Below are 19,598 nucleotides of genomic sequence, written 5' to 3' on the forward strand. Positions count from 1 at the left end.
AGTAGGGGTGATCGGTTCAGGATGGATGGTTCCTATCCTAGAACCGAAAACCATCCGCTAGGGGCCGGTTTCGCAAATTGCGAACCGTAAACCACTCGCTCGTTTCATGGATCCAACCAAGAACCGAACCACCAGTCTGGTTTGATTCTGATTGGATCCCAGTTACGGTCTTAATGCTTACCCAATTTTCTGCAAAGAAATTATGTTTTACCTTTTTTGTAAATGAGACTATAACCATAACATCAGGAAACATCTTGAAATGAAACATTTTTTTGTAAATGGAACATCCTAAAATCATAACATATAAACCATAATATCTTGAAACTTCACCAAGATCAGGCCACAGGTACACAAAGGCCTTGAGCCTGAGCTAGCTCAGACTCAAGACTAGAGGAGGACTGGGAGAAGGAGGCTGCAGCGAAGGTTGAGGAGTTGAGGGTAGGGTTTTTTCATTTTGGTTTGGGCTGCTTTTCTTTTGGACTGAAGAGATGGGCTTTCGGGCAAATGATTTCATTTTCAAAAATATAAGTTCATAGTATATATAGGACCGGTTCGATTGGGCCGGTTGGGTGGTTCTCACCTAAAACCGAAAACCGAACCAATACCCGCTGGTTCTGAAAAATTAGAACCAAGAACCGAACCATACCCGCTGGTTACGATCCAAAATTAGTCAGTTGGGTACAGTCCGGTCTGGGTTGGTTGGATCGTGGTTTTTTGGTTCACCCCTAGACACAAGTAATTTTCACATGCAGAAACTATAAATTGTTCAAACGTGAATTTTATCGGCATATATTACTAGAAACTGATTGGATCATCTAAATATGTTCCCTAAACATTTTGGGTCTTATTTTAAGATCCATATCTGATAATAGGGTGCTGGTTTTTTTCAAATGGGAAAGAAATTTTCTTAGTGTCACTAATTCACTCTCAAGTTGGTTAGTTAGTAGAGACCAACAGGGCTCTGCTTGTCTGGCAGGAGTAGTTAGTGTGTCACCTTGTGTTGAGACGTTGCAAGTTCAAACCCCAAATGGTATGGTTGTATAACTGGTAGGAGTCTGCCTAACCCCAGCTTTCTCTGTCGAAAAGTAATCCCCTTGGATGCGGGGGCTCGGTCTGTCTTGTAGGAGCAGCTAGTGCACGTCACCTTTTATTGGGACATTGCAGGTTCAAAATCCCAGCTTGCCTTTCAAAAAAAAAGTAATCCCCTTGGAAGCATTTGTCAAAAAGTTCCTAAACAAAAAGGGTAAGATAACTTTACAGTGGTACAATGAGATTAGAAATCAATTACAGCTGGTCAATCTCATGAAAGTCGACTTGCCTATCTCATAGTCCAACCTCCTGTCCTTGATTTACGATTTTCAAATCCAATCTTCTCTCCTTGTTATCTCAATTCAAATATCAGCCTACATTGAATTTGAATTTTAAATCTTCCAACACTCTCCCTCTAGTTGAAGCATGTGGATTGATCATGCCCAATTTGTCAATTAATGAAGTGAAATGCTCTTTTGCAGGAGCTTTAGTAAAAATGTCAACCTGTTGAAATTTGTTGAGAATATATACTTGGAAGATTTTCCCTTACAATGTAACAGTCTAATTCTATGTGTTTGTTGCGCTCATGAAAGATCAGGTTCAGGAATATGAAGGGTAGATTGAGCATCACAGTATAGATAGATCCTGTCTATGAGTGAGAGAATCCCAAATCATTAAGAAGATATTTTAACCAAACTACCTCATTGGTTGCCATATATTCTGCTTCTACTAGGGATATGGATGCTATTGTTTGCTAGTTGGCCTTCCATGATTTATGGCTTTTCCAATAAAGGTATAATACCATGTAATAGATTGCCTTGGAAAAGGACAACTTGCCCAATCAAAGTGTGAATAACAACAATTTCTAACACTATTGGCACTTGGTAAAATCCCTTGCCCTTGAGTGGTTTTCAAGTACCTAAGTAGTTTCATTGTTGCCTCTCAGTGGGGTTGCTTTGGCTCTTGCATGATCTGGCTTCAGATATGTACTAAATAAGTTATGTTTAGTAGTGTTATAGTTAAATAAATGAGACGCCCCACAAATCTTTTATATGTTATTGGATCTTTGAAAAATTCACCATGTAGACACCCCAATTTTGATCCATTTGTATCTTGGGTAAATTGGATTTTGGATTGGATTTTTCAAAAGAGTTGTTTCGGATCTAAAACATGGCATGATTGACTTCAATGTGATTTTGGCCAACAAGATGGCATTTGACTTTTCTCTCTATAGGTCAAACTTCCTAGTGTGTCTTACCTTAAAAAAAATGGGTTGAATTAGATGACCAAGAAGGATTTATTGCCAAAATAGTCAAGTTTGTCTAATAAAAACCTTGATTTTCAGCTTAGCCCCACTTAGAACAGATTTTTGACCAATCAAAATATGGTTTTCGGTCTTGAATTTAAAATAAAAGTTTATGATCAGTTTATTACTTTCAAATAAAAAAACTCAAATTAAAATGAGTTATATTTTTGGGCATTATGATAAAAAACATGCAGTGTTGTCCAAGACCTACCATATTGGACCAGCTTTGCCTAGGAAAATGTGCCTTGGCCCAAACCAACTTACTTAAGTCATAGATTCTCATGATTAAGCTTTCGAAAACTTTAGGATAAGCTTAGTAATACAGTCAAAACTCTTTTCCTTCCTCTTTAAGCAAACCTCTTAGGATAAGTCGTGTAGTTTCAGCCAATCAAAGTATGTCACCTCAAACCAACAACCAATCAGAATCAAGCTGCTACACAACAGGCTGATCTCACTTGGATCAAATATCGAATAATTAGAGTTCAAAATCCATCAAAAAACCTATAAACAATGGTCGTTTTCTTCTTTTAGATCATCTTACATCTAGAGTATGGATCTCATTTGGGAGAATATTGTTGTGCCTACTAGTTCTACGCTCTCACCCTATTGAGCCCACTAGTCGTCTCCTATGTCTAGATCCATTGCCCCACCAGTTCCACTTTGTCGAACCTGGACCTTTTAGAGTCTTAATCCTGTGAAAGCTCTGTCGAATTTGTTTGTTGTGCTTGTCAAAGTCATTAGGAGGGCTAACTAAGCCCATGGTAAGTTCTTCCTCCTCATTTGTTTATATGTTTTTATTTAGGAGATGTTTATCTCTAATTCTTGTATTTCTGGCATTGTTTTTTAGTGTTGGTGGTGCCTCGCACCATCAACCTCACTTTCCTTTTTAGGAGATCAAATCAAGGTATGTCAGATTGCACGCTAGGAATCGTAACATCAAAAGTTGCATCCCTGATCATTTGATCCCTTCTCACAGAAGGAGAAAATGCTCGTATTCTTGAAGAACAAAACCTTTGCCTCTCAGCGGTCTAAACCTAGATCAATTTTCAAAAACCCATTTCAAATATTCATTTTTAAAATCTTTCAAAAAATAGAGATCCAAAAATTGGCTATCACTGTGGGACCCATTCATTTTTTGTAGCAACTTTTGATAATTGCATATCTCAATGTGAGAGGTTAGTACTTTCTTTTTTGGTCTTTTCTTGTGTTTTGGATCTTGGATCCACTAAAGATCTAAAATCCATTTATCTTCTTGGTAGCGTAGTGTGGACTTGTCAAGCCCATATCTTTCCAAGTGTTGGTCCATTTATGTGTGCTTAGTATCATTCGAAAGCGCTCGTTGTCAAACTTTTTTGTCCTTTTAGGATTTTTTTTTTTGCAGATTTTCAACACAAGTGCCTGAAAAAACCCTTTTTTCTTGACATGGGTACTCGGGTGCCTACGGGCTCCTGATATAGTTGTCTTTCTTGGGTGATATCTCTATGCCCATTTGTTGAATCTCAACGATTCCAAATTCGTTTGAAAGATGATGATGTCTTGATTTTAGTGTTTTTCTAGGTAAAAATCTTAGAAAAATTGCATGCTAGATTTTTCTATGAAAATAACTTAGAGATCCTTGTTGGACAATATCATCTCACGCAGATCTTTAAAAAAAAATATTAACCTCCAACAAGTTAAGAAAATTAGTTTATGTGAGACATTGTCTCCCTCGTGATTGTTTTTGTCTTGGTTTTATCCTCTCTCTTAGGGCTTTTATTGAGAACTTCTATTTTGTTTGTATGAATTTTTCAAATCTTTTTTTGTCCTACTATGTAGATCTTTAGATCCCCTCACCCTTACTAGGAGTACTAACTTGGGTATATCGGTGGTGGACCCTTGAAGCTGGATATCTTGTTTATGCATACCAAGAGTGCTAGCTCGATTATATCTGTGAAAGGTTTGGAAGGAGTCTTTACCTATTAAAACCTGTTGAAGTGGCCTCACAGGAATTGATGAGATCTAAGAACACTCATTTTTTAAAATCGAATCTTTGTGCTAGTTGTTTTATTTGGACTCTTATGTATTGTTAGAAAGTAGACCTATGGGAAAATATGATCAAAAGAATAATCCTAATACAGAATCTCAGGAGATCCTAAATCTCTTAAAACTGGATCAAAATTCAAGGGCATCTGATTTGAAACTGAAAGGGTGACTATTCTTCCTAACATAGGCAAGAGAATTACTAGGTCCATGACGTCCAATCATGATCCAAAAAAGGGAAATGATCAAAATAGCCAAAAAATAGTGGAGCTCTCAAAAGACTCAGGGCATAAGGACTAAGTAGATGGACATGACATTGAAAAGGCTGATGAGGACGAAGAGGTCTTAATAGTGGTAGGCTCAATTGGGAAAGTAAAGCAGATACTCTATTATTAGAGGCCATTTATGGCAGAGTCACTCGAGAAAGGAAATGATCAAATGGTCTATAACCCAAGGCAAGTTATCGTTGTAACGCCCAAAATTTTTATTGAAAATTTTGATTTTTTTTTAAAAAAAATTACTTGTCTTTTTGCAAGCACAATTGAATAGTTGATTTAAACTTTGGGCGAGTTACAATAAAACCAAACTCAAACACACATACAACTAGATTTAAACAACTTAATTAAATAGATTAATTCAAACCAGTACTCAAATAAATATCAGAGTTTATAAATCTTAAACAAAAAATCCAACTTAATATAAAAATATCCAAAACAAAGTTGAATTCCTCAGAAAGAGAACGATGATGATCCATCTGACACAGCCAAACAACCTGCCATCATGACAACTCATCCATCATTTGTAATATTTTAAAGTAGAGGGCATTAAAGCATGACCTCCGTAGGATACACCAAACGACATAAACATGAATAAAATCCAAACACAAGAGATAAGCATAGGTCTATGTTTAGATAAACAATTGAATCATGCAACACAGTATATCAATATAAGCACATTTCACAAACTTATAACCAAATCATGCTTACAAGCAACATTCATGATAAGTATCCTACTATGCATAATTGCATAAGTAAACAAATAATTCATAATTAAACTTTGCATTCATATATAGATTGAAATAATGTCAGTGAGTCTGTATTTTAGTGTTTTGTTCCTCTTTCCTCACCTTAAAGGCTACACACTCAGGGATTCTAACTTCGATTCAACCAAGTCAATGGGGTGTCTGTTATGCCTGTAATTTATTATCTTCATTAATTAGAAGAACCTGCAAACTCTCCTCAAAGTTTCTCACTGGAGTGGTTCGTGACCGAAAGAACTCTTTATGATTCATTCAGAATTGATTCTTACTCTGCATAGATTCGGGACATACCACTAGGCCACACAGTAGTCCAACCCCCTAAAACCAATGACTGGGGACCAACGGAGCTGCCTAATTCTCCAAAGCAACAAACGATCGACCGATCAAGTGTACCTTCACCCTCTCCAAGGTAGTCATGAGCTTCAATGGGTCACTAAGTGTTATTTAAATTTAGGCTTGTAAATTAATTTCAAGTACTCTTAGCACACGGGCTCTCTAGCCCAAGCTCCACTCTGATGCTGCCATAACACAAGGTCATTCATTAACTTATTCAAATAGCTTGCAGGGCATACCTTACCTATGGGTAACTTTGAGCTTGGCCTCCTTGAGGCTTATGTAATTATGTGCATGTTTACTATATTTTCTTTTTCACTTAGTACCCAAGAAGCACTCACGGGTAACATTGAATCCAAGCCCAGTCACGAGCCATGCCCATTCCCTATACCACATATTTGATACATAATGATAGAAACTCATAACATGAGACATAAATGCATAACAATGCAATTCATATACCAATTTCACCTCATTAGGTTCACTGATCATGCTGCAGTTTCAAGTAATGCATACCACATTACATTATCATCAAGCATACACTAATTTACATGCTCACATGTTTACAATCACATATTGGCAGCACACTTTATGTCATTACCATGCTTATTCATCATAGTCACATATGCCTCCATCATATCTTAATATCATGCCTAATGATACAGAAAATGCATTTTCATATAACATGACACATGAATCTTTAGCATACATGATTCAACATGATACACATTTATTTAATATCTATAAAACATTATAGCATAAGTCTTACCCATCACTGATCATGATTAGCAACATGACAACATGATTAAGAATCACTACAAGCATTTAGGAAAAATTGGCTCCCTGTTTACCTGATTTTGAAAAAATCACAAAGAGTAATGTTGACCCTAAAAATTTAATTAGAGTTGCCCTAATATGTCAAAAACAAATTATCTAAATATCATCCTCAAATTCGTTCTCAATAAATCCATGGAAATTATGTAACAGACCCATGTCTAGAAAAATTATAGGATAAATTTTGTAACTGCAAAAAAAAATCCCAACTTGGAGAATTTATTGGGATTTACTGTGAACACTTTTGACAAAATTCATTTAAGAAAGACTTGCACTATGTATTTTCTTATACCCAGATTTTTTAGAATTTATTTTGAGTCATTTTGGATAGGTTTCTAGATTTTACAAAATAACTGGTTAAAATAGTCCTACAAGAGGACAAAAAATTATGCTTTGTTGCAACAGACGTTTCACCCTAAAAACTGATTCAAACGAAACAAAGTAAAATTTCAAAATCAAACCCTGGATGTGTAGAATATCATAATATTTTTAGTTTTATTTATTGGATTTATATTCTAAGAGAAACAAGTTTTTTTCCAAAACTGGTTAGATTAAAAATGTAAACATCCATATAATAATCCAATATCAGAAGAAAACATAAGACACGTGCAAGTAACATATCCAAATGAGATTACAGTTTATATTCAAGCCATATAACCTTCATACAATAGGAATTTAATCACTATCATACTAAAACAACTTAGATCTAGCATAATTTCAATTGCTCAAAACAATTTTGTTGTAAAACATATTGCATGGTTGAAACATGGATCTAAGCATCATAAATCTTTCACAACATACAATTTGTACATGCAATATATAATAATCTATTAAACACACATTGATTGTAATGCCCCAAAAAAATTTGGACTTGTAACTTTTTAGGAAAATTTTGAAAGCTTTGTAATCATTACTTTTTCAGAGTTTAAAATAGCAGTTCAGTGGAAAATGATGTTTGAAATCACAAGTCAACGGACCTTGGGCGCATTACAGGCGAACCTTTCTTTACACAATGGATTTGTAACTCTGTATACTTATTGAAACCAAATAGATTCAAAATGAGGTTTTTATAATTATAGTTTATACAAAAAGTGGAATTTCAAAGAGACCCTTATACCAAATCATAAAAACGTCCTCAGGAGCAAAACTTTAGGGAAAGAGTCTCATCTTGATATCATCATGTCATTGTGCCATCACTTGTTGTACCGACCTAATAATCACATGTACCCATAAAATGGGTCAGACTTATAAAAATTTGGTAGATGCATAGATATCAAAAATTCAGAACAAAACTAACATATATATTGTTCCTTTCGTGATGTGCAACTCAAAATAAGAAAAATGATAATGATAATCTTGTTTTGATATTAACTGTCCTGAGGGTACGCATATGAGAGAATGTAGAAACAACTGAGACTGCCCGAGGGTTTGTTATGCTATGTATTTTGATACCCCAGACAACTAGCAGAGTTCATTCCTAAGGGGATGACTAATGACCAAGGGAAAATTTTCCAGAGGCATCGTAGCAAGGGATGCATCCAACTTCTGCAGAAGTCCATGGGATCTACCACCTAGGATAATTTTTTGTAGTCATGCCCCCTAACTCCGATGACCAGGGACACCAAGTCAATTGCTACTCGAGAAGCGTAGTTATTAACAACCTATCCATCAGAGTTTTTGTACCATCTCATACTCTCATTGACAAAACCAAAGAGACAAATGGTAATGTCTGGTTCTATTTTAATTGATGACCTATTCTACAAGCTCTGGTCTTTCAAACTAAATCGAGCATCTTGCCTATGAAGGCGATGATCACCATTTATGTGATTTTCTTTTCATCATTATGCATTTGCATGCCACAAGGTTACCATAAACCTCCCAACCAATCATTGTAGTACTAACATGTCGTGCAAGTCTGACAGTATCATTACGATGAGGGGGGTATCAGTTTCTCAAAAAGAAATCCCAACTTCATTTAAAAATCTCAAAGTCTCGTGCTTTAGGCCAGGGATATCCGAGTCATTTCGAATATCATAAAGGACCGTACGTACCACTTAGGGCTACGCAGAGTTGAGAAAAAAACTTGGTTGCGAATATGCAATAGCCAAATATTCATCTTTGCTTTTCGAAATAATGAATATTATGAGCTTTGAAATCTCGCACATAAAATTTTCTTTTTCTTTAAAGACTTGGCGAGCATGCGCAAATCTGTATCTTTAAATGCAAGCATAATGCCAGGTATGCAGAAGCACGCAAAACTGCATACCTTATATATATATATATCAAAACATAATCATGTGCACATTACAGTGCAATGACAATATAAATGACATAAAACAAGACTCTATATGCAAAACCACACATTGAGCTAAATAAAATGTGTAAGCGATGCATGATGTATGCAACCTCATCGGCTAAATAAGTTGCATAAGCAGTAGCTTATACATGTAACAACACAACAACAAGTGAATGACATAAAACAAGACTCGATGTGCAAAATCACACATCGAACTAAATAAACTGCATAAGTGATGTACGATGTACAAAACCGTACATCGGCTAAATAAATTTTGTAAGCAGTGCATAATATACAAAACCATACATCGGCTAAGTAAATTGCGTAAGCAATAGCCTGTGCACATAACAACGCAGCGACAAAGTAAATGACATAAATTTTAAATAGACAAAAATACGTAAAACTGCATCCTTGAGTTTAAAAGCATATATATATATATGTATGCATATATTATACGTATAAGTTAGAAGTATTATGTCATTTGTCCTCGTATACAACTTTTTCCTACCTCGAAGATGGTCAAACTCGCTGACAATTTTGAGCGTAGGTTATCAAGATCTCGTGCCTTGATACGCATGTCGCGTCTGTTGCGCTGATGGGGTGTGCAAAAAGGTATTTTTATCGTGTTGCGAAAGAACGATAAAATAATTTTTAATTTAATAGAATAAGCAATGCTCGTGTCGTAAGGGTCGAACCCGAACCCATTTTTTGCCGATCGGACCAAGCTGAGCTTGGTACAAGAGGTGCGACAGGGGCTGGCCCTATCGGGGCTCTGCTCGACTGAGTAGGGTGCGGCAAGGGCTGTCTCTGTCGGGGCTCAGCTCGGCTGAGCAGGGTGCGATAGGGGCTGGCCCTATCGGGGCTTAGCTTGGTTGAGTGGGGTGCGACATGGGCTGGACCTGTTGGGGCTCAGCTCGGCTGAGCGGGGAGGGGGAGCAGGAGAGGCATCATCTCTGCTTGCTAACAGAGAAAAGGAGAGGCAGAAGAGGAATCACCCCTACCTGCCAACAGAGAAGAGGAAGGGGGCAAGAGGGGGATCACGACAAGGATCAGGTTTCAGCAGAGAGCGGGGGTTGGTTTCTGCCAGGGGGGGGGGTCTGGGTTGCGCAGAGGAGGAGTTAGGGGAGCTCAGGCGAAGGGAGCTTGCATTTTAAAGGAACCCCCCCCCCCCCTCGAGGGATTTAAATAGCATTAGGGGGAGAGTTGACCCGGACCCGAGTTGGATCCGGTCGGATCAAACTTGGATCCAAAATATTTTTTTTAAAGCATGAGTCTTGCATTAATCAAGATGTAATAACTAAGATCTAAGCTCTACATAAAAATCCCGGCACTCCCAAAACCCATAAAACCTTAAAGTTATGGCACTACAAGAAAAATGCGGATTAGCGACGGATGCTATCCATCGCTAAATGTGTTTAGCGATGGATTGGCAACGGATTAGCGTCGGTTGTATATTCTTGGTCGCTAATTAGCGACAGAACTGATCTATTGCTAATTTACAACAGATTAGCGACATATGTGATTCATCGCGAGTCCGTCACTAAATAAGCACAGATTTGGTTTTGTGATAGATACATATTTGTCGCTAATCTATCACTATTTTAGCGATGGATTACATTCCATCGCAAAACCAAATATTAGCGACGGATAATATTCGTCGATAATCCATCACAAAATTAAAAAAAAATTGTTTGAAATATAAATATCAAGAAAAAAAATCTCGTTATACAATTTATATAAGCTGTGTACACTTCCTTGCATTCTTCTGTGAGCCGCTTCCTTGCATTATACAATTTATTTGAGTTTTTATTTTTTTTGGAAGAAATCTTTCAAAACTGTGATGAATTGAAGAAAAAGTCAAAATTTGTGATTACCCTTAAACTATAATGTTACTTTTCACACAGAGAGGAAGATAAATACAGAGATAGTTCCATATTCAATTACCTAAGTTGGTCATGCACCTATCAATATCATCTGATGTTCTAGACTAACAACCAACTAAAACAAGTTGACAAGATCCACAATAATACATAGTTAAATGTCCCTTGCTAATAGTAGTACTAGGACCAATGACTGTCTGCAAAGTTGCTGTGTTGTACTCATGATTTCAAAAAATACTAAAATCCCTTTCCATAATAAAGTTTTCTCCATTTTTAATATCCTAATATAAGTAATCCTACTCAAAACCATATCCAAAAAAGCTGAAACTTGGAAGTGCCCAGAAGGAAAAAGCATTCACCTTTAGTTCATGAAGTCTATTATCACTGTGGAAGAAGAATATTTCAATATAACAGTGATTGTGACTGACAAATAAATTTCCTCATAGAATATTGAATGGGCCCTGAAATATTTATTGTTGTAAAATGATAATCTATATAACACTAAACTAGACGCTTAGTTGTAACTGAAAAAAAGATCTTTAACAAAAAATGGAATAAAGAAACACAAGGGACATTTTTACAGGGAAGATTTGTTCTCAGAGAACAGTCAACACTGAATGGTCTATTACTTAGTGGAAGTGAAGGATGAAGAAAGAAAAACCACACAAAACTTGAGAGGCTCAAATAGTTAATGGGGCTTCGATAACAACTTCTGCAGCATCACCAACATCAAGAGCAATAGCAGCTTGTGCTTTTGTGATTGGTTTATCAGGTTGAAATAATCTTGTATAACCTATGTTTAGACAACAAAAAGAGAGTCAAAGTGTATTTTCTAGTGCTTGAATAAAGCGTTTACTTACATATAAGTATTGAATGAATATTTTTATACCAAAAGCAAGTGTTGTTATCCCTTGTTCTCCAGCAGATATATCAGCCATAAGAGCAGGCCAAGCATCTGGACTTATTCTATCTATGTCAATGAAACCAGAATGTTGATAAAGCGTCTGAAAGCAAGTAATGCAAAGCTTAAGTTTTCTACCTCCATAAAATTCTGAGCTACTAAAATAACTAGATATTGAATAAGAATAACCTTTTTATCAACTTCTGGGATCTGACGTTTCTCAACCACCATCTTCCAACTCACCAAGCCCTAGCGTGAGAGAGGGTTGTAATACATTTTTGGGTGGAAGGAAAAAGTTAGGAAGCAAAAGACGCATCAATTTATGCAATAAATAAAAAAGAAGACTGTTATATCATCTAGCCTATTTTATGAACTTCAAGTGCAGATTATGAGAAATGCACATTGACAAGGACCATATCTATGATATACCAAGTAAGCTACTTGTCAGGGGAAAATAAAAAATTATCTTGCTCCCCTTCACACGAAAGTTTGCTTGAGGTAAGTCTTGCTTCTGCCAAGCACGTATTGTGCATTATCAGTTAGGTCCATGCCATATACATAAAAATAAAAACTTTCAAATTTCAACAAGCCCAATGGAACTTCCTTGAGGCCTAGAAGCAAATCTTATTGATCACCTTGAAATGATGTAAAGTTAGGGTTCTGAAGAGCAATATCATCAAACGCAAGGTCTGTAACATTTTCAATATAAATAGCTAGATACACCTTTGATATTGAATTCCTGAATATGGAAAGCAGTTACTATGCAATTGAACAAAAAAGCATAAAAAAGAAATGTTATTAATGTGATTTCATGATGCTTTTGATGCCCCATTTTAAATTATTTTATACCAAAAAGGGCTTCAGAAACTAAACCAAATGTCCTCAAACAAAAACACAATTTATTTGTTCAAATTGTAATAAACAAGTTTTTTCAACTTTAGCAACTTTATAGCTAAATAAGAGAAAATTTGTACATCTCAATGAATAAACAAAAAGAAAACATCCGCACCCTTCACATAACCGTATCAAACACAACAAAAGGCCACCAACCACTCAAATTTGGGCATTCCATCATTCTTTTAGCTTCATCACATGCCATAAATTAAGAACCCCAACAAAAGATAAGGGTCAACACCATCTTCATTTTCCTACAGTAATACAAAAAAAAAACAATACATTAATTCACAAGAAATCAATGCTACTTAATTCACCACAAAATCCACAGAGAAAAGCAATAGAAACAAATGGTTTAGCAAAATCAAAATGGGTGACGCATTACACCCATAATATTTCACAAAAAAACTAGGGGAACTTCCACAACATACCTTCGTTGAGAATGATGGTGAAAAGCCGATGGCAGACAGAGCCCTTTGAAATGTTCTGCTACAAAAATAAAAATCCACAAAAAAAAGCCATCAAAATCAAAACAAGTGAACCATTATACCCACAATATTGAATGAAAAAAGGAAAAAAAAACAAAGGAACTTCAAAAGAAGATGGTGAGAAGCGTGTGTCAGGCAGATCCCCTGGAACATCTGGTGATGGAGGAATGTTGCAAAAAAAAATCCTCAAAAAAAAAAAAATAGAAAAAAAATCCACCAAAATGGAAAAGAAACCAGGGTTTTTGTAACACACCATGAATCTCCCACACACCCAAATAATAATAATAAAAGAGGCTAAAAGGGAGAAGATAGAAACGAAGAAAGGAAGCCTTTGTTCTAAACAACTCACTCAATAAGAAAACATGAACTCTTTTCTTTCTTCAAGCTGAAGACCAAATGAAATGGTGCAGGCAATAGCACCCGGCTCAGGCCGACTGTGAACAAGGGGAAGGGGAGGAGGTGTCACAACGGCAATGAAAGAAAAAAAGGTGTGTGGGTGGGTGGGTGGGTGGGTGGGTGGGTGGGGGGGGGGGGGGAGAAGGCTTGATTAGGGCTTTTACGGGAGAAAGGGGGAGAGAGCGAGAGAGAATTTTGCGCCCTAGATGGGCCGCTTTAAATAAAAAAGTAGCGATGAAAAAAATTCTGTCTCAAAATTTGTCGCTAAGTAGCGACAAAAAAAAACTGTCGCTCATTTGTCGTTCATCTGTCGCTAACTTGCAATGGATTCTGCGTTGGAATATTTTTGTCGCTAATATGTCACTAATTAGCGATGGATTTTGAAATAGAATGTTTTGTCACTAATTTTAATTTTAGGGATGACTAGTTTTCTCTAGCTAATCTGTCGCAAATTTGCGACAGAAATAATCCATCGCAAATTTCCATCACTAATTAACACTTTTCTTGTAGTGTAGTTTTAAGACAATTGATTTTTTCAAAATCATTATTTTTTGCTTAAGTTCATAAAACAAATTTTGAATCCCATCAAAACCTTTCGTAACCTCACTCTTGTCCATTGCATAGTCTGAAGCATACTTGTTTCAGACTTTGGCATAGTCCACATGCATGTAGACTCTAACCACATCTGTGTAAGATGCCTACCTGTTCTTGTGAATCTAAGGACGTGTTTGGTTTCTCCGCGGTTATGCACCACCATCGATCTTGGCTGCAATTCCAATGGTCTCACACACCCAAGGAAAAAGGAGAAGAGGAGAGAGGTAAGAGAGAGAGAGAGAACAAAATTTGTATAGAGGTTTCCCCTTCCTACTTATAGACACTTCAAAACCCTAGGTCTCAACTAGGTTTCTTCTCTCTCAATCCTAACCCTTGATCTAATTCTTGACATTCTCATTTAGTGGCACCTTATAATAGAGTTTTTAATATAATAATACTAATTAAACTAAGAAAGAAAAGTGCCACATGTCACCACCACAACAAATACTACACTAATGAAGTACCCTCTCAAAAATGTTAGAGAGAGGGAGAGATATATAGAAAAAAAGAGTGTGAGGCTCCTTATCAAATGTGCCTCACATGAAATTTGGAAGGAGAGAGGTGTGCCACCCTCATCCCTTTTCGGTTTTCCCCTACACACAAGGTAAGCCTTTTTTCTTACCATTTCCTATTCTTGCTTTAATTTTTTTTTCTACTTGAGATTCTAGAAAATTCCATAGATTAGAAAATAGAATTTCCTGCCAAGAGGGATGGGCCCACCTAAAGGGGGGTCCCACCCTCTTGGGTTGACTTACAACATTAAAATAATTAGTATATTTTACTAATTTTGATTAATTCCAAAATTTTTAATTTGGATCTTAGATCTATTTTACGTTTTGGATTTTATATCTAATACAAACCCAACTAGTTTCCAAACCCACATACCAAATCCAAATTTATTTGTAATTAAATCCAAACCCAAATTCATGTTAAATTCTATTAAAATTTTAATTTGCACAAAATTAACCTTGAGTTAAATTCATATTCCATTTTAACTTTAGTTAAAATTTCAATTCACTTGGGATTTAATTTTGAATTAATGTACACAATCAATTCTAACTCACATGCATATTTAAATAAAAAAAATCATATTTAAGACATAAAAGTTCTTTTTATTTATTTAAATAATTACCAAAAAATTACGGGTATTACACAAAGTTAAACGAGAAAAGCAAATGGTTTGTGAATAAAATAGGAAGCAATGGCCAGATTTGGAAAGTGTACAACCTTGAAATTGATGTTAAGGGAAGTCCAACAAAAAATGGTGAAATCCAACTCAAGGCCTTCTAATATCAATAGAAGAGGCAACTTTAGGAAACAATTCTTGCCCGAAAAGTCTGTATCAATCAATGCCGAGAGAATTTTCCCCTCGAACTTGCATTCAATTAGGCAAAAAATGAGGAACATGAGGATCGAATGCAGAGTTTGGAAAATGAACTCCTTAACTTGCATTGCCAAATGCAACAATTTAAAGGCAAAAGGCAGCCATACACAATCAAAAATTTTATCCTAGATGGAGATAGGATCCTAGAGGTGGCTCGCACAAAATTCATAAAAAAAAAAGTGGGGTTGAGAATGCAGAAACCCATCTAACTATGTTCTTAAATGATTATGTCAATTATCAAAACAACGACTATGCTCTCATAAAATGGTTCCCTAAAAGCTTGAAGGGAGAAGTCTTGGCATGATTATTCACGTTGAATATTTATTCAGATAAAAAAGTTTAATATTGTGATTAATCTTTTCATGGAGAGATTTAGATATATCACTGATGTGCTGCCCAAAATAAGGCAATCATATGACCTCACACAAAAAAAAGGATAAAGATGAGCAAGAATTTATCAATTGATGGAGAATTGATTACCATCATACGAAGGAGCCCATGCGTGAATCTCATGCACTCATAATCATCATCAATAACTTCAACAAAAGCACTCCCAGCCATTTCCATTCCTTTGAGTCATGCCCCCATCACAAGGGGTAGATTTGCTTTTAAAGGATAGATCTACGTGAATCAAGTGTGTACCACCATAGCTTATGATGGTAGATACTTGATTTACATAGATCTACACTCCAAACGCAAGAACTAACCATTGAATCATGTTTGACATATTTTATTTATTATTTTTATGCATTAAATAAGACTCAAATATGATTTTTTATATTATTTTTAAACCACCTTTATTTTCATGAATTGTGAGCCATTGATTTTTATCATCTCAAAAATGAAATCTTATGGTATATTAAACATGATAAAACCTTCAAATATGATAAATAAATCATGCTAAACACATCTTTACAAGTAGATTTAGCATTTGATATCTATATCTATGTACACAACAATGTATGCCACAATATGGTTTTCATGGTATCGAATTTTTCACACACACATATATATAGTAGAAGTAGATGCCTACATCGATCTATGCCTATCATTGCCTATATGGCTTTTGAAGGGTTTTTTCTATGCTTTTCTCGAATCTGACCGTACAAATGTGTTCTATGTGTTTGATTTTATAGGAGAATGAACTCTTGCATCATTTGATTCCGATGCACAGGTAGGTTTTTATGAGGTTTGAAAATCGACGATGTAAAGTTTTTATGAATGTCATAAATATTCAAGGCTTAAAAAATTATATTTTTTATCAAAAAAACATGATCCATGTGTCGTTTCTTAGCAAATCGACTATGTTGAACACACATCTGTGCGGTCAGATTTAGGAAAAAGAACTTGAAATCCCCTCCCTCTTCGCTCAAGGTAGGTTGCCGTAGGCACCTATGGCTGTAAGCAACTACTCTCTCTCTTATATATATATATATATGAGAACTGAACATATTAAGCCCTCTTTTCTCGTTTTGCCCCCATTAGGCCCCATAGTTTGAAGTGTTTTATGATAGATCTGAACCGTTAGATGTGTTTAACCTGCTCAATTTAGCGGGAATTGACTCTTGTATCATGTTTTTCAATGAAAAATGTATTTTTATGTGCCTTGAAAATTTGATGCCTTCATAGCCATTGATTTTGGATCACTGAAAAAACCTGTGTACAGATTAGTTAGATTCAGGTGATCCAAAAGTTGGTTCACAGTAAACCAAACCTATAGATCACATCTATGGTGTTAGATGTGAGTAAAATATCTAAAACTATGATCTTTGATGAAGGGAGGGGCAATACGGGTCTGAAATAGAAAACGGGGCAAACCTAGCGCATTACTCTCTCCACTTAAAGTATGATGATTTCCAGTCACTTGTGCACAGCTGATCAGATGCGCAATCAGCAATGCACTTTTTTTTGTTGTGTTTTTTTTTTGTATTTAGCGTGGTCAAAAACCGCCGGTGAAAAAAGGGACGCAGACAGTATGCTAATTACAATTTTTACAAGAATAATTTTACATAATTATACATACCAACAGTGCAATCTAAGCCATCGTGTCATATATATATTAGTAATAATATTGTACTCCTGGAGCACCACTCCCACCTAACAAAAGATTCAAATTTTCAAAAAATCTGAGCATTTTTTTTTTGTTGATCAGACCCTACAAAATATAATCTACATACATGCAGGTCTTTTATGATCTTCAAAAATTAACAGCTCACAATGTACCAAAATTTCATGACTTAAAAAACATTATTTTTATTTACAAAAAACATGATTTTCATAAAATGAAATACGTTTAAATCTATATGGTCTAATTGAGAATATGCAACTATAATTTCTATTAGGTGGGAACAGCTGCTTGGAGCACCGTAGCATATATATATATATATATATATATATATATATATATATATATATAAGAGAGAGAGAGAGAGAGGGTCAGGTTGGAGGTGACCAAATAGATGCCCCTAACAGACGCCTGCCTTTCCATCCCATCACGAGCTTATTCCCTGACTCTTCCACGCTGTAACCATCGTTAAATAGGCCCAGGAGCAACTTGGCCTGGCAACGGTTGAAGTTGCTGACTGGGTGAGGTTCGAACCCAGCCGACTCCATCCACTCGGACCAACTGTTCCTTTGCACCTGACCCTTCTCGAAGAGACGGGCCAACCAGCCCTGTATCCTCGGACCAAGCAAGACCCTTTCGACCAACCCCCGGACCCTCCCTTGGCTCGGGGGGCAGCTTGCGGCCTCCAATGAGTCGTAGACGGCCGAGTAGTGGTGCAGCAGGTCCATGAACCTTCCCACAGACCCTTCACTGTATGAACCCAGCTCCTCCTCCACTAGGGTCACCACCTTTGGCATAGGGTTCAGCATGTGGGCCCCATGCAGGAACGACTCCACCGAGCCCGGCAAGCGGCCCGGTGAGTGCGGCAGGTGCAGCATGCAGTTGACCACGACCGCTTCTCCTTTGATGAGCTTGACCGCACCCACCCTGAAGTGCTCGTCCGATTCGAGCCTACATTGATGGAACGAGAATGGCAGGCCCATCGACGTCGCGAACGAGACCAATCGGCGCCCGGTCTCACTGACGGATGCGAGAGAATTACGACTATCATGGGCCCGACTGAGTGCAGTGATGCGCAGGCGTGTGGGTGGGCGGTTCTCACTGGAAACCAAGGCTTGCATAAGTGGGGCCCATTGTGTGCCCTCCATGATATCATAGTCGATAATGTGGACCCCACGGTCGAATCGAATGGCTTCAATGATCGCCTGATTGGCCATGAAGTGACCGAATTTGATGTAGGGGGACATCTCTTGCAAGAGTCGGTATGCACCTAGGACATCAACTTGAGGTGCAGGTGGGTTCGGACCAGTTGAGCCTTCTAGGACATGCTGTAGGCCTTGTGTGAAGTGGGCTGCTAGTCTCTCCATGTTGGTCCCTTGAGATGGAGTTACCAACTCCCGGAGCCGAACCAATATCACCCATGCTAGGTCCTTCCCTTCCTCATCTTCTCCACCAATAGCCTCAGCAGCTGCCACTAACAGATGCACCAACCTCAATCCTTTGCAGTCTCCTTGATCCACTGCCTGGTTCACCATGTCGATCGAACCGTCCAATTTCGCCGCACCAACTGAGTGACCGCTCACAAGTGTGCTCTCCTGTATAGGAGAGCTGCTGCCGCAGATCATCGGCTCGAACATGCCATCGAAGTCGTCACATGTAAACCGATCTGAGTCAACCAGTGGCGACCAATTGCCACTGACCGAAAAAGGCGATTCGGACCAGTCGAGTTGGGTCTGAAACTCTAGCTGATCCATAGTCTCCATGGTAGTTATGGTGGATGTGGTGGTCTGCAGATCAAGAGTCACGTGTAGGAGGGAAGAGAATGACGGGAGTTGTAGAGCTATAAAGTGAAGGAAGATTTAGTGGTGATGATGAATAGGGTCATGGCTTGCTCCTTTTGAAGTTTAAATAAGGATTTTTTCATAGTTGCTCTTTGCTCAAGACTGAATTATTATGAGTTTGGACCACTGGGATTATCAAAATGAAACATCTAGCCCGGCCAACCACTTGACTGTCCCGTATGATAATTGATTACCAAATGGGGCCACTGGATCCTGTCCTTGTTCATCAGCACATGATCCAGTCAGGTCGCTCTCCCCCCCCCCCCCCCCCCCCGCACATATATGAAAAAAGATTGTCA

General features: G+C 37.3%; 1 protein-coding gene across 1 annotated transcript; it reads right to left on the bottom strand.

Annotated features, from left to right (window-relative positions):
* Nucleotides 1-17,829: 17,829 nt before the first annotated feature.
* On the bottom strand, nt 17,830-19,221 carry LOC149816420 (protein NODULATION SIGNALING PATHWAY 2-like). The gene has a single exon (XM_089986887.1). The coding sequence runs from the start codon at nt 19,219-19,221 to the stop codon at nt 17,830-17,832; it is 1,392 nt and encodes a 463-aa protein (XP_089843013.1).
* Nucleotides 19,222-19,598: the final 377 nt, after the last annotated feature.

The sequence above is a fragment of the Nuphar pumila genome, chromosome 14 (assembly GCF_984573655.1).
Source record: "Nuphar pumila chromosome 14, dmNupPumi1.hap1.1, whole genome shotgun sequence".
Classification (NCBI taxonomy): domain Eukaryota; kingdom Viridiplantae; phylum Streptophyta; class Magnoliopsida; order Nymphaeales; family Nymphaeaceae; genus Nuphar; species Nuphar pumila.

Coding starts and splice junctions, on each gene's coding strand:
- LOC149816420 (XM_089986887.1), bottom strand. CDS start 19,221: ATGGAGACTATGGATCAGCTAGAGTTTCAGACCCAACTCGACTGGTCC.